The sequence below is a fragment of the Equus asinus genome, chromosome 8, assembly GCF_041296235.1.
Source record: "Equus asinus isolate D_3611 breed Donkey chromosome 8, EquAss-T2T_v2, whole genome shotgun sequence".
NCBI classification, from domain to species: domain Eukaryota; kingdom Metazoa; phylum Chordata; class Mammalia; order Perissodactyla; family Equidae; genus Equus; species Equus asinus.
Window position 1 is genome coordinate 74,768,783 of NC_091797.1, and position 20,582 is coordinate 74,789,364.

The 20,582-nt window shown below is 63.6% G+C and overlaps 1 protein-coding gene across 42 annotated transcripts in view; it reads left to right on the plus strand.

Annotated features, from left to right (window-relative positions):
• Positions 1-20,582, plus strand: part of NCOR2 (nuclear receptor corepressor 2) — a 206,694-nt gene that overhangs the window by 139,998 nt on the left and 46,114 nt on the right. For all 42 annotated transcript variants that reach the window (XM_070515883.1, XM_070515866.1, XM_070515882.1 and 39 more), the window contains 2 exons: positions 1,777-1,839; positions 13,571-13,713. In XM_070515883.1, coding sequence (XP_070371984.1) covers positions 1,777-1,839; positions 13,571-13,713 — 206 coding nt within the window. The remainder of the gene's footprint in view (positions 1-1,776; positions 1,840-13,570; positions 13,714-20,582) is intronic.

Genomic DNA, 20,582 nt, shown 5'->3' on the forward strand with positions numbered 1-20,582 from the left:
GGGTGGGCGTTTTACTGGCTTTGTGTGGGAGGACCTAGAACCGTGCCTGGGACGCGGGACAGGTGGGTGCTGTCAGCATTATTCCGTGTGAAAATCCAGGTTGCCAGTTTTGGTTTTGTTTTTAAATCAGAGCTGGTTGCCCTTGGCCCGCATTTGCACCGCATTTGTTGGAGCTGATAGCCGCCTCCCCCTTCAGAAGGACCTGTCCCCACCCTGCCCACCCCCAGCCCTGAGAGGCGCCTGGTTCGTGCCTTCACTTCCATGGGCCTCAGTTTCTCCTTCTGCTCTGCAGGCATCCATCCCAGCAGCTCTGAGCCCCCCTCCTACCCAAAGGGGAAAAAGAGAAGAACTGAGTAGCAGTTCCCGAGTTCAGCCACGGGGGGGCAGCGATGTGTGCCCCATGTTGTGCTGTTTTGGCTGCTGGGGGCCCGGCCTGCCCCTCTGGGGGGCCCCACACCCAGGCCCCCGGCCAGGACACCATCCCAGGGCGCGAGCTGATGAGGCGATGTTCCATTCCCCACCCACATCCCTCCCCCGCACCCAGGCAGCCGTCCCTTCTCCCAGGAATTTGTACCCATTTCGTAGATGAGTCGTGTGAGGCTTAGAGAAGGGGCGTTGCCCCCGGAAAGTCGTGAGTTAGTGGGGATGCAAGCCCAGACCCGTCGGCCGCACACCCTGTGTGGCTCCCGTGGGCTTTTGCTGGCCGCCCCTTGGTGCCGGTGTGCCCGGAGGCCCAGGCAACAGGGCTCCCCTCGGAAGTACTCTGGTGCCAACTCTGGGAGTTCCTCTGGACCCCAGGCCGATGTTGGGGCTGGACTGTGGGGTGGAAAACACAACCCTGGGCCCCCAACGGGCTGTTTCAGCCCCGCTACCCCACGCTCAGACTTCCACAGCGCCCCTGGGGGTCCCATGGGTAGGAAGGGGAAAGCTGGTGAGATCCCACAGATGGGCGGGCTGTGGCAGAGGGAGGGGGAGGCCCCCCGGGGGATGGGGCTTCTTCCCTCTCCTGAGCTACTCCCTCATATTCTCCTGCCAGACCCTTCCTCCACTGGTCACCCAGCCTTTGTCGAGTGCATACTCTGTGCTCAGCGCTGTTCCAGCCTCTGAGTCTGTGAAGCTGTCCCTCCTGTCTGCCCCATCACGAGGTCTTAAGCAATTTGCAGGAAAGACCAAGGCTCACGTCCAGGGGGACTCGGGAGAAACTCAGGAACTGGGCCGCAGCAGAGATAGCCAGCCTTGCCCAGCGCAGGCCGGCCATGTCCCTCATGTCTCCCGTGCCAGTGGAGCTGGGGAGGGTCTAATAGTCACTTGTATGGCAGGGTCTCAGTGGGGCATTGTAACCCCCAGGGAACAGTGGCCGTGTCTGGAAACACGTTTACTTGTCACAGCTGGATGGGGGCTGCTGGCATTTGTGGGTAGAAACCAGAGATGCTGCTGCGTCCCCTGCAGCGGGGTCTTCCTGCCCCCGTGTCCACGCTTACTCGAGGTCCCTGCCCGTCTGAGCTCATTCCCCCGTCCCCCCACTGCATGGTCACTGCACTCCAGGTGGCTGCCCCTTCCCAGCCGAGTGCACACAGAGGCAGCTCCGACAGTCTGGGCCCCGGACCGCCTCAGTTTCCCCGCCTGGAAATTGGGGTGATTGCACGTCCCCCACCCCCGTGGGCCGTGTGGAGCTGGACCTGGTGTGAGACCAGCTCAGTGTGGTGCCCGTGCGGCCAGAGACCCCGCAGACGCCCGTTTCCAGCCGTCACCAACGCTCTGCATCTTCCTTCGCAGCCTCAATGGAGATGAACGAGAGCTCTCGCTGGACTGAAGAAGAGATGGAAACAGCCAAGAAAGGTGAGGGCTCCCGGTGGCCCTGGCCGCCCTCGGTGTGCATCGGGCCCCAGAGCGCGGTGGGAGCTGCTACACGGGTCCTGGTGCGGTCTGGGGGGGCTCTGCTGCCGGGCTGTTCTCGGGTTGGTCTTCTCCTCGGAGCCTCCATTTTGCCCTCCGGAAAATGGGTCTGTGTGGCATGTCTTCAGGCTCCAGTGTCCCCAGGGTGATGTCCGGGCTCGGCTCAGACTCACTCAGCTCATGCTGCACCCTTGGTCGGCCAGTGGACGGCTTCGTGACCCCCGGCCTTGTAGACAGAGCAGCAGCAGCGCCCCTGGGTGCCTGGCAGAGGTGCAGAGCCTGCTGTGGCCACTGCGGTGGGGTCACAGGGTCAAGCTGTGCCCCCTCTGCTGCGCCGTCTCCCGGGAGGCAGGGCTGGTGTGGCTGGTGGCCATGTGCTGTGGTGTTGACCCCACGTCCTTCCTCAGAAGCCACCAGTGTGTTCACTGCAGCCAGAATAGCTGAGTCTCTCACTTCCGGGCTCTGTGGCCTGTTTCTGTGCCTCAGTTTCCCCATCTGTGCTGTGGGAGGGGTGTCAGGTGGACCTGGCACGGTCAGCATCAGTGTGGATCCCCCTGACCCCCGGCTCTGGGAGCCCCTCCACCCACCCCTCCAGCACCTGAGCCCCCGAGGGGCCGTCGACCAGCACAGCACGGACAGGGAGGCTGAGTCTGGGGTGGCACCCGACCCCCGTTGACCTGCCCACTCTCGTTTATCTTGGCCGCAGCCCTGAGAGCTGGGTCTTGTTTCTGTCCCTGATTTACCAACGTGGAGGGGGCAGCAGGGGCCGAGGGCTTCCCGGGGCCTGGGAGCGAGCCCCGGCCTCCCAGCGCTTGTCCCCGTGGCCCCGCCGCTGATGTGCAGCCTCTTTGTGCCCAGAGCTCCAGGTCATGACTCGAGAGGGAACAACAGCCTTTGTAGCGAGGGCTCGGGCCCTCGGGGGCAGGCTGTGTGAGGACAGTCCGGCCGGAGGCTGGACCCCAGCCGAGGGCCGTCTGCCCGCCCCACCCTTCCCCTGGGGAGGGGATGCCGGGGGGGCCTCAGCTTCTGGCCCTGGGTTTTGGAAACCGACCAGGAGCCATCCCAGACCTGAGCAGGCCCCCACCCGGGACCCCGGCCCACCCCCGAGGCTCGGACCTCCCTCTGAGCTGCCGGCCCTCAGGTGAGGTGGGGCTGGAGGAGGTGCTGGTGGGACCCTCAGCATGGTTGGGAAGGTGAGGAGCCGCCCGCCTTGTCCCACCGGCCTGGGTCCTGTGTCAGCTGATAAAGCAGAGCCGATGGGGGCCTGTGGGCATCGGCTCTGGCTGGCAGGGCTCTGGGGGTGCTGTCATGAGGGGCCACATGGCTGATTTTCTCTGTCTTCCACATCTGCTTTCGTGGTTTCTAGATTGCGTTTTGCTGTGGGGTGCAAAAGAGGCCTTATGGGAATTGTGTGGTATTTCCCCTCTTTTGTTTAATTTTGGTAAAATCCACATAACATAAAACTTATCATTTTGACCATTTAAAAGTGAATAATTCTGTGGCATTTAGTACGTTCACAGTGTTGTGCAACCACCCCCACTATCTAGTTCCAGAACATTCTCATTGCCTCACACGGAACCCGTGTACCCGTCAGCAGTCCCTCCCCACCCCCAAGCCCGCCAGCCTCTAGCGCCCCCGTCTGCGTTGTGTCTCCGTGCGTGTCTTGCCTGTTCTAGAGTTCTCCACGAGTGGAGTCACAAGGACGTACCCGTTTGTGTCTGGCTTCTCTCGCTTGGCATTGTGTTTTCGGGGGTGTCCGCGCTGCAGCAGGGGTCAGCGCCTCGTTCCCGTTTGTGGCGAGTCGTGTTCCCCAGTGTGGACGTGCCACAATCTGCTTCTGCGTCGTCTGTGGGTCGGTGGACGGGGGCTGGTTTTCACCTTCTGGCTGTTGTGAGTAGAGCCGCCGTGAACGCTTGTGTAAATTGTACGGGTGTTGTGACCACACATGAGACCCAGGGCCTCGGCCTTCGGCAGCGCTGCTGCACGGGCGCCCACCCACGGGAGAGCGAGGGGGTCCACGCGCACGCCCCGGGACGGCCGGGCTGTGCTCCACAGCCTCTCGCTCCCCCGGATGTGTCTTCTCGTGTGGAGCCCCCTCCCTGGGAACAGGTTGTTGGCCGAGTTGGCGGCTGCCCTCTCCGTCTGGGAAGGTCGGCCCGGGCTGACTCATCCCTGAGACGGGAGTGTGCCCGCTGTCTCAAGGTTGGGTCCTCGGCAGCACCAGTGAGCTCATCCTGGGTCCTGCCCATGGGGACGGCAGCACGAGAGTCCCCTGGGGACGAGCACGCCGAGGTCCTGCTCAGTGACATTTGTGATAATGGGATGAGCGCCCATGCACTCGCCCGTCGTGAATTACAGCAATCTGGACAATTACCACTCAGGGTGGTTGCTGACGGCTGTGTGTTCCAGGTGGTGGTGGGGGGTGCGGGGGGCGGGCAGGCAGGTGCTGTCAGCCCCAGCGGGCCGGGGGCGGGGGCCTAGGGCTGGTGTGGTGCCCTCTGCGCAGCTCTCAGAAACCCAGGAAGGGACCCAGGGACCAGCTGTGCCCGAGACAGGTGGCATCCGCCATCCTTCTGCCTGTCACTTAAATTGACTCAGTGCCTCACCCCGTGCAGAGCAGGGGGACTCGGAGAGGAGTCAGCTCTCACGGAGCCCGGGGAGGTGAGCGGCCAGGTGTCCCTGGGACCCTGGGGTACTGGGCGTCCCGGAACATCCTGGAAGACTTCCAGCAGCCTAGCCTTGGAGGATGAGCTGCAGAGGGTCCCCCATCCCCAGAGAGAAGCCAGACCTCAGCCTCTGGACCTGTCAGCTCTGTGACCTCAGGAAAGTCAGTCAACCTCTCTGTGCCTCAGTTTCCTCATCTGTACAGTGGGAACGAGATATCACCCACTGTGGGTTCCTGGGGCCATGGTAATGGAGTACAGACTTAGGCACCTGAAGAACAACAGGACATCTTCTCTCTCTGCTCTGGAGGCTGCAAGTCCAAAATCAAGGAGTCGGCAGGGCCACGCCCCACCCTAAGCCCTGGTGCGGGTCCTGCCCGGCCTCCCCGCCTCTGGTGTGGCCAGCCGTCCTTGGCTCGTAGACATGTCTCCATCTCTGCCTCCGTCTCCACGTGGCCTTCTTCCCTCTGCGCCTCTCCATCCAGATTCCCCTCTTCTAGAAGGATCCGCCCTGATCCAGTGTGACCTCATCCTGACTGGATCACATCTGTGAAGACTGTTTCCCAGCAAGGTCACCTTCACTGTTTGCAGGTGGACAGGAAATTTGAGGGGACCCTCCTCACCCCAGCGCGGCCCCCTTTGTGAGTTTCTGGAGAAAGAGAAGAGAAGAGCTGAAGGCGCCGATGGCCTGGGCCTCTGCAGCCCCGTCACCCACCGTCCATAACTGCAGCCCGCTCCTTGGCTGGGGGCCCGGGCCCGTCCCCATCTCAGCCTCCTTTTCCCTAAAATGCAGCTGGGATGCCGTCCCCCGGGCAGGGGCCTGGTGAGGTGGCGTGAGCCACATGTGACAGTCGTTCGTATACAGTAGGCGCCTAGAAGTGGCAGGCCCGCGGTTCCTCAGTCTCCCTGCGTGGGTCCTGCCTCTGCCCCTGCGGGCGACCCTGGAGCCAGTGGCCACACCTCTCAGAAGGGGCCGGAGGCGAGCAACCCGCTAAGCAGAGGTCAGATGACCCCTGGGGAGGCTCCGCGGCACTGGGGCTCCACGGCCAGAGGGCACCCCGAGGAAGGGCCCTTGGGCTGACCCCCAGGGCATGACATCACAACAAGGTATGCTGAGCGACAGTCTAGTCCTCTCAGTGCTCCTGGGTGCCGAAACCGCTAGGGCTCCGTGTGTGTAACTTCATCCCCACCAACCTTAGGAGGCAGCTGCTGTTGTTAGTTTCTTTATCCTGATGAGGACACCGAGGCCCAGAAAGGTTAAGTAAGCTGCCCAAGGTCACATAGCTGTTAATTGATGGAACTGGGATTTAAACCCAGGCCCTCAAGTTACAGAGTGGGAATGGGGCTTGTGTGAAGTTTGTGTCAGACCACAGGCCTGGCTGCTATTAGTCAGAGCATGCTGGCGGGAAGAGCATCCCAGCAGAGAGAACAGCAGGTGCAAAGTCCCTGTGGCAGGGTCACTGGGTCGAGTAGGAGCTGTTGAAACCTGGAGAGTGACGGGAAGAGAGGCACGGGATGGAGAAGCCCGTGGGACCGTGGCCTTAACAGCTGTGGGCTGGAGTTTGGCTGTCCTTCTCAGAGCAGTGGAAGGGATGTTGCGTGGGGAGGGCGTGGGACAGGAGACATGATAGCTGCAGGGTTCCAGGTGGACAAGTGGGTGCCTCCCCTTCTTGTGTGCATGGAGTCGGGGCTGCCTGCCCAGGGCTCATGCCGACTGGGGACTGAGCATGAGCAGGAAGCAGCCTCCCCAGGACTGAGGCCGCCCCAGGGAGCTGGCAGCTGGCCCTAGGGCCCGGCGCCATGCTGGCAGGAGGGCCAGTCCAGGCGCTGGGCTGGGCTGTGAGGCTCTGGTTCCCCTGGGAAAGGTCAGCCTGGCCTGGCGCGGAGTCTTGACCCAGCTGTGCGGGAGGCCCAGGGCTCTGCTGGCGGCTCCTCCCTGCCCGCCTCCCCCGTGGGCAGGGCTCCAGCTGCAGAGGGCGGGGGAGCCCCCGGTCACACCATTCCAGACCAGGAATAGGCACTGGCCCAGCTCCGTGCTGCCAGCCCCTCCCTGACCTAGAGTGGCCTGCCTGGCAAGGAGAGCGGGGGCAAGGTGCGTGGCCTGGGGGAGGCTGCTGCAGGGCCAGGCCCGGGGGTCCCCGAGCAAGCCCCTCCAGGCTGGATGGAGCCTGGGCGGACCCCAGCCCTCTCCCCCGCCACTCCCCCGGCTCTGCTTGCAGGTCTCGCCCCTTTCACGGAGAGTGAAGGAGAAACCACTAATTGCTTTGCACCTCCGGAGCGCTCAGTGTGCACACGGGCTGGGTTAATTAGTTTTTATGGATGAAGAGTTGAAGGCCCCGGGAGGGGAGGTGTGAGCTCCAGCCGAGAAGCTTGGAGAGGCGGGACCTCCCCATCCATGTGTCCATCATCTCGGCCTCGTGCTGCCCTCAAAGCAGGGACCACAGAAGAGGAACGGCCTGTGTGCTCGTTCTGGACAGTTGTGCACACGCTCACTGAGGCTCACAGGCAGTGTTGTCCAGTGGTTAGTGCCCAGGGTTGGTGGCTGAGGCACTGACCAAGTGCTGGCCACTTCTGGTGCTGGCGACAGTGAGGGCCCAGCAGGACACAGGCCCAGCACTCAGAGCAGGTCACTGAGAAAGGTTGATGAATAGGGGTGGGTGGCATTAAAGGTCCTTAGAAGGGACAAGCGGTGCCCGTCAGTGGGAGCCGTTGCTCCTCGGGCTGAGAGGGACGGCTACGGAGGAGCCACGACGTCACCCGTGGACCTGGATGGTCCTGGCGTGTGGGGAGCAGGCTGCTGCCGTGGGTCAGGAGGAGCAGAGTCAGGGTTTCTGCGTGAGGTCGGGGGACAGCCGGACACGGGCAGGCTCCAGACTCCTGTCCTGTTCCTTCTAGCTCTCTGGAAGATAAAGTCAGGCCTCTCCCAGCCCACCTCGCTCCCCGGAGGAAAATCCACACATTGGCATTCCGGTCGGGTCTTCCCCAGGGCGGGAGACACGTGACGGAGCCTGTTCTCGTGTGGCAGTGCTCGGTGGCTCAAGGATTTTGCATGAATTATCTTACTTAACCCTCCCAAGGGACCCTCGAGGTGAATTCTCCACATTCGTAAACACACGCGCGTGCACACACGTGCGCACAGATCCTGCTTTGCAGATGAGAAGACTGAGCCCGAGGACTGAGGAATGAGCAGGGGTTTGCACAGCGAATCATATGGAGCCGCTCAGCCCCGGAGCGTCCGCTGGGCTCTGCCCTAGAGAGAAACTGGTGTTGGACGTGTCCACAGTGTTTCCCTCAGTGGAAGGCCAGGCGACGTTGGGCCATTCTCGGCCGGCACGTTTTATCGTGTGTCGAGAGCAGAGGCAGCTGCTCCCGCCGTCTGTGGTCTGCAGGTGCGCCTCCAGGTGCCCAGGCTCATGTTGCAAAGGGTGGACACGGAGAACGAGGTGGGTCCGTCGGATTCAGCGCGAGGTCGTCTCACCAGCATCCCTATGGAGTTTCAGGACTGGCGGGGTTTGGAAGCTCTGACACACAGTAGGCACCCGGCACGGTGGCCAGCCCAGTGGCTGAGTCCGCGTCAATCCCACCCAGGGCTTGGGGTTTCCAAAATAAGGAAGTGGCATGACTCAGGACTAAGTCTGCTGGATTTTTTTCCTCTCCTTTGATAGTTTTGGGCAGAAAATTTGGTTTCCCAAACGAGTTTCTCTTGGAAGGTGGTGGTTGGCGGGAGGAGGTGGGTGCGCCCCTGGTGGAGGGAACAGAAAGCTTCAGGGTTGTGTGGGGCTGGCTGGGTGGGGGCAGCACGTCTCCTGGAAGGAGGGGCTGGTCTGCGGAGAGAGCACCTGTGACGTGCCGGGACGCGGGTGGATGGCCAGGTGGTGCCCACGCTGCTGGAGGGCCGCCCCTCCCCCGCCTTATCGCAGCTCAGACCCACAGGCGTGGGGAGGGCTGCCCCTCTGTGGGGCCCTGGAGGGTGGCAGCTTAGGGAGGTGTCCCGGGCAGGGACGTGACAGGGACAGAGGCCTCCCTGGGCTGATCACCACTCCCAGGAGAACGTTTGGTGCCTGGGAAGCTCCCCCCACAAGTGGCCAGACGGCCAGCAACCAGGCCAAGCCCCCAGGCCACCACACCGAGAGCCACTCCTCTGGCCACCGTCCCCGCAGCCTTGTCTTGCGCTCCGCATCTGTGACTCAGACCTCCCGGCTCCACTTCCTGTCTTGGTCAATTTCACTTCCTGGTTCCTGCCTCCTGACTCTTCAGAATGAAACTCTTTCCTTAGAAATCAGAAGTGGGGTCGGGGAATCCAGACCGCAGGGGACGGTGGCAGAATTGCCGTCTGGGCGCCGCGCAGAGCACTGGCCAAGGGGGAGGGGAGGGTCCACGGGCCACGGGGTAGACCCCATCCCTGCCTCTCCTGGCAGCTACTCCCCGGGCCCGAGGGTGGCGGAGATGCCTGTGGGACGCCTTCGGGGCACTGGGAGCCTTGTTCCTTTGCCAAGTGCCTCCTGCTCACCTAGGGTCGTGGGTGCAGAGGCATGGCGGTCAGTGAGCAGTAGAGCCAGGGAGCTAATTTCAGGGAGCAATAAGTGCTCCCGAGATAAGGACCCCGGGGTGGCAGGGTGGCTGGAGGACAGCTTTAGAGGGGGTCAGGGAAGCCTTCTCCAAGGAGGCAGGAGAGCAGGAGGAGGAGGACAGAGGCAGGTCTGGGAAAAAGCCATAAGGCCAGAAGGAACAGCTAGTGCAAATGTCCTGGGGCACATCCGAGGGCTGGACAGAGAAGGTCCCAGGGGCTGGAGCGGGTGAGCGAGGAGGGAGGGAGGAAGCAGGCTGGACAGGCAGGCGGGGCCTCTGGAGTGTATCCCAAGAGCTTTGGGTCATCGGAAGATGTGAACCAGAGGAATGACACCATGGGATTGGCATCCTCCAAAGCTGCCTGGGACCTCCCCTGCGGAGGACGGACTGTGGGCCTCAGGTGGAAAGTGCTGGAGCCCGTGCGCGGTTGGGATCTGTTACCCTCCCCTGTCATTGCGCCCCAGGCCGAGGCTGGGGGCCCAGGCTGGGTGCAGGGGCCTACTGGAGACCCAGGGCCACCTGTCGTGTGGCTTTCCGTGGTCGGGATGGAAAGCCGTGGCTGGAGGGACAAGCAGGTCAGTGACCCTGGAGCTGGAGAAATCGGTCGTGACCTGGATGCCGCTCCAAAGTTCAGCTCAGTTAACTTTCAACCTCTGGAGCTGCCTGGACGGCAGTGGCAGGTGTTCCTGTGGGGCCAGGCCGACCTGGCCGCCGGGGCTGCCTCAGAGCCGAGGAAGGAGCGGGCGCGGTCCCGAGATCCTCGGGCAGCAGAGTGCCCTCTGGGGCCTCCAGGCCCTCACCCCCCGAAGTGGGCGGGGGTCTCGTTTGCACTAGAAGAGGCTCCTCAGATCCTGGGCGTCCTCCAGAGTGCTCCACTGGGGCTGGAGGGAGGGCACGAGGGCGCCGACCCCGACCCCGACCTCCAGGGCCCCTGGGAGGGCCGGCCCCGGGCCCGGGCGGGGGCGGGGGGCAGGCCGCAGGTGGAACTGGCGCAGGGGATGACAGCGGAGGGAGCTGTTGGCTCCGGCCGCCAGGTGGGGGGGCTCTGCTTTTCTGAACCCTCGTCTGTTCTTACCGCTGCTGACGCCACCACCGCCATGGATGGGGAGAGAGGGAGGGGGAAGCCAGTGCCAAGTTGGCCCGCCCCTTCTGGACCTGGGCTTCTGCCACGCTCCCCCGCCCGCCCGCTCCCCGAGCCTCCGTCTGGAGGTCACATTCAGCCTGACGCGTCTCGCTGGGTCAGGCGGCAGGAAGATCCCGCGGAGCCAGTGACCAGCGCGGAGGCTGCGCACTCTGCTCTGGCGCTAGAGTCTTTGCATTTCACCTAGCGGGGGCGTTGGGGGTCCGGGGGCTCCCGGCCGCGGCCCCTTGCTGAGCGTCTGTGCTGGGCGCCTCAGTGCCCGGAGGAGCCGCGGATGCTGTACACCCTGGTGACGCCTGGCACGGGGCACCGAGCACACAACTGACAAGTTCCCGCTGCCCGCCCCCATCGGCGAAGGGCACCTCGCACGCTCGCAGCTGCAGGGGGACGGGACGGCGTCAGGGGTGGCAGCGCCGTAGGAGCCCTGGGCCACCACGGGCGGCACGGAGCTGCTTCCCCGCCCTTCTCGGAGCCAGCCTCCACCGGCCGCCTGCGGTCCCTCCCTCCTCCTCCTCCTCCTCCTCCTCCCTCCCTTCCTCCTCCCTTCCCCCTCCCTCACCGCCGTTGGACGAGAAGGATGTGAGGCAGAGCTGAGCTGCGAGCAGACGCCAGCCAGAAGCCTCGCAGCCCGGCACCAGCCAGCCTCCCGCCTCCCAGCCCGCTGCTCCCAGCTCCGCTCCCCGGAGCATCCTCCAAGCCGTATGTTTCCGGAAAACTTGGCCAAGGGGGAGACGCAGATGAGAGGATGTGAGTGAGTGGCCCCGAGAGGGGACTGCGGGGGCTTTGGGAGCTGGTGGCAGGGACTGGTCGCGGCTGTCAGGCAGCCGGGGTGGGGGGGGATGCGGAGTTCTGCCCCTGTGGGATTCCCCCCCTTTTCCTTGGCGCCCCCTCCCCCGGCCTTCCTGGCTGTCAGGCTGGGGCTCTGGGAAGGAGGGCAGGCCCCGGGAGTCTCCGCTGGCGAGTGCCCAGAGGTGCTCTCTCTGGGTGGACGTGCGTCGGGGGCCTTGGCGGGGTCTGATTCAGTGGTCGCTGAGGCACGGAGGGGTCTCCGTGCTTCTCCCTGTGCCCTGTACCCGCAGTCTGGGGGTTCCAGAACAGGAGCCAGAAGGAAGCCTATGCCAGCCCGCCCCCACCCCAGGGCCCCTGGCCAGCAGTAGTAGAACACCCCCAGCCCTTCACTTGGCAGTTAGGGAAACTGAGGCCCAGAGAGCAGAGGGGTCGGCTGGCAGCACACAGCACGCCCTGTCCCGTGCTCCTTCAGGAGCCGCTCGCTCACTTTCCGGAAGGGCTGGCTGACCGCCCCCCCCCGCCCCGACTCCCCATCAGCTTCAGCTGCTGCCACGAGGGGAGCTCATTAAGACCCCAAGCCCCCAGCCGGACTCTGAGCCTCCACCTCATTTGTGTGTTTAGCTTGGAAGTGTCAGCCTCCCCGGGGTCTGGCCGCCCCCCCAGCAGGCCCAGATGGGAGACCCACCCTCCCCTCCCGGGGTTCCGGCTCGACGTGTCTGCCTGGGCTCTCTTGGCCCCAGCTGGGGAAATATAAATAAACGCGCGTCCCCGTCGTCCTCCATCCTCCGCCAGGTTCTGTGGAAGTGGCAGCTGCTGCTGGCGCAGGCGGAGGGAAAGGTCAGGGGGCTGGGTTACACTTGATCCCATGCCCTGGCCCTCCCCTCCGTGCCTGTCCTTGAGGAACCCTGAGGAGTTGCCGGGGAGCCACGTGGCCCCGTGGCCTCCAGGGGAGCAGGTGGCCCAAGGTCCAGCACCACCCCCACCCGCGGGGTCCAGAGGCGGGAGAGCAGAAACCCAGGTCCCCACGCCCCTTGGGCTCCTCGGCCCAGCCCGGCAGCTTGTGAGTTGCTGGGACCCCTTGACCCTCAGTTTCCCCCTTCTTGGGGGTGGGGAAGTGCTCAGCGTCCGGGACAGCAGGATGAGGTGGGACTGAGGCTCTGCGGCGCTTTGTGAGCTCCGAATCGCCTGGCGTGCGACGTGCTGGTGTGTTGGCGTTGGGCTGTGATGCTGCCTTTGTTGGAGCCGTGTACGTAGCCAGGTGCTGGCACACGAACGAACGAGTGGACGGGCGAGCAAATGAATGAGAGACAGGGACACGAGCGCACAGGCCGTCGGCCCCCCGCACCCCCACAGCACTGCCACCGCAGTCCTGCTTCCAGCTTGACTGGATTCAAGGAAACGGCCTCAAACTTCCTTCTGGGGAACCTTCCGTCCATCCTCACAGGTCTGGGGCTGGGGCTCGGGGGCCACCGTGTGCCCGGCAGCGAGGCTCGGGCCTCGTGCCTGCCATCCTCGGGGCCAGTCCTGCCCTGCGGCCCCTGGAGGTGCAGCCCCCCTCCCACCTCCCCTGCAGCCCCACCTGCGTGGGCAGCCGGCTGCCGGGAGATGCTGGCCAGTGCGTGTGTGCCCGTGTATGACTATGTGCGCCTGTGTGCCCTGGGAGCTCCCGGGCGCGGCCTCAAGCTGCAGGCCGCGTTTCTGCTGACCTGGTGTTTACGGCGTTGGGTGTGGGGGGGCACGGCTCTGGCCTGAGTCTGCAGGCGTTGAGGGGACTTTCTCTGGCCTGGGTGGGTTTGCGGTGGGTGCTGCCAATTCCTGGTGCATTCTCTCCGCATCAGGGGTCTGCGAGGCTATATGAAGCTCAGGGAGATACGGGGGGTTGTGGTTTGGGGGGCAAGTCCTCTCCCAGCCCCTCAATTAGCCCGGTGGGCCCCAAGTCCAGGGTGGGCCTGTCGGTGTGCACGGGGGCGCCTTGGGCCCTGGAGGTGCCCCAGCTGACCTGGGCGCGGAGGCTCCTGGCCCCAGCTCAGCCGCCGGACTCCACCCTCCGCCCCTGCGCACACGTTCCTTCCCTTCCCGGCCCGGTGCAGCCGGAAAACAGCCCTGTCTCCCGAGGCCTCGTCTGCAGCTGTGAGCGAGTGTCAGTGCTGGGTCACGGCAGCCCGGGGAGGCAGAGAGGTGGGCCCAGGCGGGTCTGCGCCCCGGACCTCAGCCCTCAGCCCCAGGACCCTGACGGGGGCCTCGGTCCTCGGCGGGGGTGCACCCGGGGCGAGTCCCCGCCCCTCCCGGCTCCTGGAGCCCAGGCCTTTCCCTAAAGCTGGGGAAGACCCCCACCCTCTCCAGTGTACCCCCTACTGCGTCTCCTTCTGGAGACCTTGGACCCGAGCAGGGAGCCCCCGGTTCGGCATTGGGGCTGCTTTCTGCGCCAGGCTCTGTGTGTCCTGTAGGCCGTGGGTGCAGCCCCCTGCCTGTCCGGGCCTCTGCCGCCCTCACCCGCCATCCTCCCCCGCAGGTCTCCTGGAGCACGGCCGGAACTGGTCGGCCATCGCCCGGATGGTGGGCTCCAAGACCGTGTCGCAGTGTAAGAACTTCTACTTTAACTACAAGAAGAGGCAGAACCTCGATGAGATCCTGCAGCAGCACAAGCTGAAGATGGTGAGCCCCACCCACATGTGGCCTGTGTGCCCCACGTGGGGCTGCCCCTGGAGCCCTGCGCGGGGTGTTAGGCCAGCTGTCTCCCCTGGGACTCGGCCCCTTGGCTTCTGCTCCGCGGTGCCCACGGGTGGCCCCCAGGTGGATCTGTGCCGTAAACATCCCTCCTGGGTACTCGGACAGGCGCGTGCCTGCTGTGCGCCAGGCCCACCCTCCCACCTCCGCCCCCAGCAGCCCTCGGGCTGACGCCCCTGGGGGCCTTCAGTGCCAGCTCAGGCTGTGGAGGAAGGAGGTGGCGGATCGGGCACTGACTCACAGGGATTTGTGGCTGTTGGCGCCTTGGGACAAAGACCTAGAGGCAGAGGGACCCTGTGGGAGCATCCCCCCACCCTGTTTGGCCTCATAGTCTTAGCTGCCCGGGGAACAGAAGGACAGGTCGCAGAGAAGCGGCCAGCACTGGCCTCCCAGGGGCTCAGGGGAGGGCAAGACCTTTCTGTCCCCCAGGAGCACAGAAGGGGCTGGCCGCCTCTCGGAGCATGTAGATGGTCTCCACGGAGATAGCCGCTTCCTGCAGCTGTGACTGGGGGCGGCCGCTTCTGTCTGTCTGTCTTTCCATCTTTCTTTCTCTCTCCCTTTGGGCTCACTTTTGACACACTAGGCATTGTCACCATTTCAGATCTGGGGAAACTAAGGCTCAGCCGAGCTCAGAAACAGCTGAGTTGGGGTTTGGACCCATAATACGTGAGCCGAGGACCCGTGCTCATAGTCAGAGGCTGCGCATTTCCTTGTAGATAGGAGGGGGCAAAAGGGAGACAAGGCTCTCCTCCCCACAGGATCTCCTTGTTCCTCAGCCCCCTGGACAAGGCGCCTGTTGCTGGGTTTAAAGTGTGTGCGGCCTGTCTTGGGAGGCAATGCTGAATGCTCACCAAGGTCCAGAGAGGGTGAGCAGGCTGCTGAGGTCACATAGCATGGGCAGGCCAGGGACACAGTTATCCTGTTGGAACTCTCCTCGAGTGCTGTGCAGAATTTAAGGGCCTCCATTCCCAGCCCCTCTGAGTGCTCCAGGCTGGAGGGGTTGCTGTTCCCTGCCCCCATTCCCCGTCACGTGAGTTAGACCACGCCTCCTTCGCCTCCCCCATGGCTGTCAGATGGAACTGAAGCTGGTGTTCCTCGAGCGTCAGGCTCCGTGTACTCCGGGAGCTCTGCTTTTTTCTAGAGTTTCCAGGACTCTGGTTTCCGCAGGGAGGAAGGCTCAGAGGGGCTGAGGACGCAGAGCACCTGTGTTTAACTCCTGCCGAAATCTTTTAGAGCAGAGGGGATCCAGCCCCGTGGGGGCCGGGGGCTGGAGGGGCCCGGATGTTGGCAGTGTCTCTGGGCACCAGCTCAGGGTTAACTGGGGGAGGGGGGAAGCATCGCCCAGGCATGAAATATCATCTTCCTTCTCCCTGCCCTCCTCCCTCTCACCTCTTCTTCCCCCGCCCCGCCCCTCCCAGCCCTGGCTGCAGCCCGTGTTGCTCCGGGCTATTGGGTTACGGGCAGCTCCTCTCCCAGCCTGCTGGCCCCACGGCCTCACTTCCAGGTTTCCTCGGGGCACCATCCTGTGCTTCCCCGGGGACCCCGAAACTTGACAGCATGGGTTGGAAAACCAGAGACCCCAGCAAGGTGGATGGTGCAGCCCGGGCTCAGGGGCGAATGTGGGGTCAAGTTCTGGCTTGATGACCTGGCAGCTGTGTGACCGTGGGCAGCAGCTTCACCCTGCTGAGGCTCAGTTTCCTCATCTGTAAAGTGGGGGAATAGTGTCCCTACCCCGAGCGCTGTAGAGGATGGAGTGAGTCACCACCTTCAGGGAGCTAACTGAGTGCACGCTCCATGAGGGTCCACTGCCCCCACTCGTAGGAAGATCATCATCATTTTGTTCCAAAGCCACTGGCCCCTTTTCTCCTCGGGGGTTTTGAGGTGCTCTCTTGCATGGTGTGTGTGGAACAGCCATAGCAGGGACTCTGGATCCAACAGACCTAGGTTCAAATCCAGACTCTGCCACTTACTAGCTGTGTGGCCCTGGGCAAGTGGCTTGTCCTCTCTGTGCCTCAGATTCCCCACCTATGAGATGACAATAATAATAGTGCCCACCTCAAAGGGCTCTTGGAGGGATGACGTGAGTGGACGGGTGTCAAGTGCGGAGAACGAGGCCTGGCACGTCACAAGCACCCTGGGAGGGAGAGCCTCAATGGTGGTGGTGCTGGCGTACTCACGCCGCCAGATGCCTGGTGGCTGCGGTGTCGCGTCTCCCTGGCGGTCAGTTGGGTGTGGAGTACGTCTGCTCCTGGATTGGCCGAGTGGCTGACTGGTTGATTCATTCATTTCTTCATTCACTCATTCCTTGTAAGCGGCAGCCAAGCAGAGCGGTGCAGGGGGCTCTGGGCTCGGGGGCTCACAGCCCAGCCCTGCTGTCCTGACTGGTGCCCGCGGGTTTGTGGCCTCTCTGCTCTGTGCCTCGGTTTCCTCCTCTGTAAAGCGGGAGGTCAGACCGGGACCACTGGCGGCCTGTCGTGGGAGCAGGTGCATTCCCGCTGGAGGGACAGTGCCCAGTCCTGCTCCACGCTCGGGAGGCGCCAGACGCTATCCTCGTGTGCTCAGCCAGCCTGTGCTGAGTGCCCACCATGTGCCAGGGAAGCAGCGGCAAGTGCCGCAGGGGACACACGGGGACGGGCCTTCCTGCTGGGCTGAGGAGCTGGGCACTTCTTGAGTGGATAGTGGGAGCCACTGAAGGTGCACGAGCTGAGGGCAGGGCAGCCAGGGCTGGGCTTGGGGCGGGTGGTGCAGGGCTGGGAGAAACGCCCCTGAGCTGATGGGGCAGGTCCCCCGGCCCAGAGTGCTCTGGCAGGAGGCAGCCTTGCTGGCAGCCTGTTGAGGAGGTGTGGATGGGGGGGACCCCGCGGCCCTGCTTGGGCCCCCATCCCGCAGGTGAGGATGCTGAGGCTGAGGGGAGCAGGTGCCTGCTGAGACCACAGAGGGGTTTGGGCCCGGGTCCATAGGCGCCCCGGCTTCCGTTCATCGACCATCCCTGTGTGATTAGACGTGGCTCACACAGCACGCAGCGGAGGGTGGTCCTGCTGGGCAAGCGGGGACCAGAGAGTGGGGGCTGGCAGCGCGTTCTGAGGCCAGCAGATGGCGCCGATCGCTTCCTGAGAAAGGGTGATGTGGGGGTCGGGGTCAGCTCTCGTCCCCACCCACCGCGAAGAAGCGGGCTTATGTTGAGGGTGGCGGGGAGCAGAGGCGGGGACCCGTTGCAGGAGGTCGGGTTCAGCCCGGGTCCGTCCATCCTGACAGCAGCCACCCGTGGCGCGGGGGTGAGTTCCCTGTCACTGGAGTATGCAGGCGGCCTCACAAGATGCCACTGAACTCCGTGACCTGTGCCCCCGCCCCTCCCCCACCCTCCCGTCCCCGGGAGGAAGACAGGTCCGTGGGACGCCTGCAGCAGTGGCAGCCACCCGGCTGCTGGCCAGGCCCAGTCTGGAACTCAGGAAGACGTGTCACCCTTGGCCAGTGCAGGAAGGAGTCGGGGAGCCAGAGGGTCAGCGGGTGTCCCCTCCAGCCTTGCACCAGGCCTGGCTGGAGCGTGGCTGCGGGCGACGTCAGCAGGAAGCGAGATGGGCGGGCGGAGCGCGTCCACAGTTATGTAACGTTTGGCATTGGTGACTTCTCTGAGGCTTTCCCTCCCCTTCCTTATGGCCGAAGGTTACCCTTTCCTCTCATCTGTGGACGTAGGCCCTGGGGCCCAGCTTCCCTGTTTCTCTGTCTCTGTCCACCTCAGCCCAGGCTCCTCCTTGCCTTGTTTTCCTCTGTTGTCTCTTCCATCTGAGGCTGCACAGGCCTGCAGAGAGAGATGGTCCAGGTAGGCAAGTGCTTGAACCTAACCTGCATTCAGGTCTGGGCTCCTCGAGTCATGAGCTGTATGATCTTGGGCAAGTGTCTTTGCCTCTCTGAGCCAATGTCTTTGTCTGTCAGGTTCATTAATGTAATGAAATAGTTAGAGAGCGCCTATTCTGTGCCAGGCACTGTTCCAGGTGCTCTGGGAATACAGCTGAGAAGAGATGGCAAAGATGCCACCCTCGAGCCTTGTTCCAGCTCAAGAGACAAATGAACACACACATAATTTCAGAGTGTGGTCTGAAGGTGGTAAGATGAGGGATATGGTAGAAAGTGATTGACAGGGGTGAGCGTTAGCTGGTTTTGATGGGTAATCAGGGAAGACCTCTCTGAGGAGGTGATATCTGAGTCAAGCCCTGATGGGAGCGAAAAGTATCTGGGAGAAGGATGTCCAGGTGGAGGGACAGCCAGCACAGAGGCCCTGTCGGAGGGCATTGTGGCCACGTTTGCTCAAGGCGGGCGGCCTGTTTGTAGTGGCGCGAGGGGGGGAGTGGGGGCGGACGAGCGAGGTGGAGAGGCGGGTGGGTCCGGGTCCAGATTCCGCAGGGCTGTGTCGAGGGAGAGACCTTGGGGTTTTATGTGGAGGGTTTGGGGAGCCCCTGGAGGGTTGGAAGCAGGGGCAACGTGCTCTGATGCGCAGGGCAGCTGTGCTGGTCCTGCGAATCCATATGCGGAAAATGCTTGGCACGCCGTAGGTGCTCAATAAAGGTCCGCTGTGACTATGAGCCCTAGTGTCGCCAGCATCCCCCTTCCACACGCACTGCCCAATCCTGGGGTGCGGGCCGCGTGTGGAAGGAGTCTTGGGACCCTCGCTGAGTCCCAGCCTCTCTGTCTTCAACCCGCTTGGGCAGACGGGGCCTGGGCTGCGGGTGAGGCCGACCCCCGAGACACCGCACGTCACCAGGCAGACCCACGTCCCGGCTGGGCCGTAGGAGCCCCCGAGCCCTCTGAGGCTCCGAGCATCCCGAGGACCCCCGCTTCCTGGCGGCCGAGCATCGCCTCCGCCAGCCGCAAGTGGGTCCGTCTGCCAGAAATAGACAGGGGAGAAAGGGGAACCCTCGCCGCACCCACAGAAGCCGCACGCCGCGCCACTTTCTCAAGCCTCTGCGCTCCTGGGGGCCTCTGGGAGCAGCTGGGACAGGGCCAGCCGGGAGGCGGTGGGTGCAGAGCCAGGTGTGCCCCCCAAGGCCTGGAGACGTTCGCAGGGTGGGGCTGGGCCTGGCCCTGCTGGCGTCAGAAACCTGAGAACAGGCATACCCTGCTCTTATCCCGGTGGCCGCCGTGCTCCGAGGAGCCCGTTTGCCCAGGACGAAGGCGGGATGGGAAGTCATCCCACTCCAGGACCAGGGCTCGGCCCCAGGGGGCCTCTTCCTGGCCCGCATGGTGGGGGCCGGGGGGCCGGGGCCTGCTGGCGCCTGCGGGTGATGGCCGTGGCCCGTGCTCATGCGTGGCCGTGTCCTGGGGCCGGGGCTGGTGGAGGGAGGTGCGTTAGTTTCCTGCTTCCTGTGCCCACAAAGGGGGTGGCTTAAAGCAACAGAAACGCGTTCTCTCACAGTTCTGAGGCTAAAAGTCAGGAATCCAGGCGTCCCGGGGCTGAGCCCCTCTCAGGCTCCAGGGGAGGCCCTGCTGCCTCCAGCTCCCGGTACCGCCCGCATCCTTGATGTCCTGGCCTGTCGGCGCGTCACTCCCCTGTGTGCCTGTGCGTCCAAATTTCCCTCTTATAAGGACACCAGCCATGTTGGATTCAGGATCCACCCTAATCCAGTATGACCTCATCTTAACTAATTGCATTTGTAAAGAGCTTGTTCCCAAATAAGGTCACGTTCGGAGGTTCGGGTGGACTTGAATTCTGAGGGGACACTATTCAACCCAGTGTAAAGGGCTTCCCCGAGCGCTGTCGGCATGGCCAGGAGTGCTGTAGGTTCTGGCTCCTTCCTCAGACACCCTGAAGGGCTCAGGCTGCAGCCCCTCCTGTCATACCAGCTGTATTGGGGTGGGTCCCCTCTTAAGAGCCAGTCCACTTCCCCTGGGAGTCCCTGGTCACCTTGGACCCCCAGCACATTCTGACTCTGCACGTACCCCCACTCTGCTGACTGTGTTCAAGCCCCAGACACTGTCCATTCACAGTCACTCAGTAAGTCAATCAACAAACACTTTCTGAGCCTCTGCCTGGCTCAACACGGGGGGTAAAGAGATGCCCTCCTGGAGCACCCAGTCCAATGAGGTTCAGACAGGAGCCATCAAGGAGGAGTGATGTTTGTACCCAAGCTGGAGCATGGGCACCTGGCCCCTTGTGCAAGGAGCTGGGCTTCTGGGGACCAGGATGAGCTGTGGGGGGAAGTGAAAGGCTCCGCGCCTTCTTTCTGTTCCTGGAACACACACACCTCGGGCACACCTTGGGGCCTGTGCATGTGCAGTTCCCTCCACCTGGGCCATTCTCACCCAGAGCCGTGCCTGGCCAGCTCCCTCTCACCACTCAGACCCCGGCTCAGATGTCACCTCCTCAGAGAAGCCTTTCCTGGCCGGGACTGGCTTCCAGAGTAGCCCCCGCCCCTGCTGTGCTCACTCGCCCACCCTGCCCCTTCCCCTCCGCAGCCCTGGCCGCACCTTGAGTCCCTTCTTTTTAATTGACGTGTTGGTTGCCCGGCTCCCTGTCTGGAAGGCCTCTGGGGCAGGGACCTGTCTACCTCGTTCCCTGTGCGTTGTCAGCCCTGGGGCCATGCCTGGTACAGGCTGGTGCCCTGTACAGACTGGCGGGCTGAAGTCATGAGCTAGCCTGTCCCCAGGGCTCAGTGAGGGGTGGATGAGCTGCGCACGGAGAGGCCTCCTTCATTCTCTCGTCTGCTCCCGCTGACCCACCTGGCATGGTGTCCTCTGGGGGCGTGGTCACCGCTCTGGCTGGGAAGGTCAGAGGGGCTGCAGCGATCCCGGGGCCTTCAGGC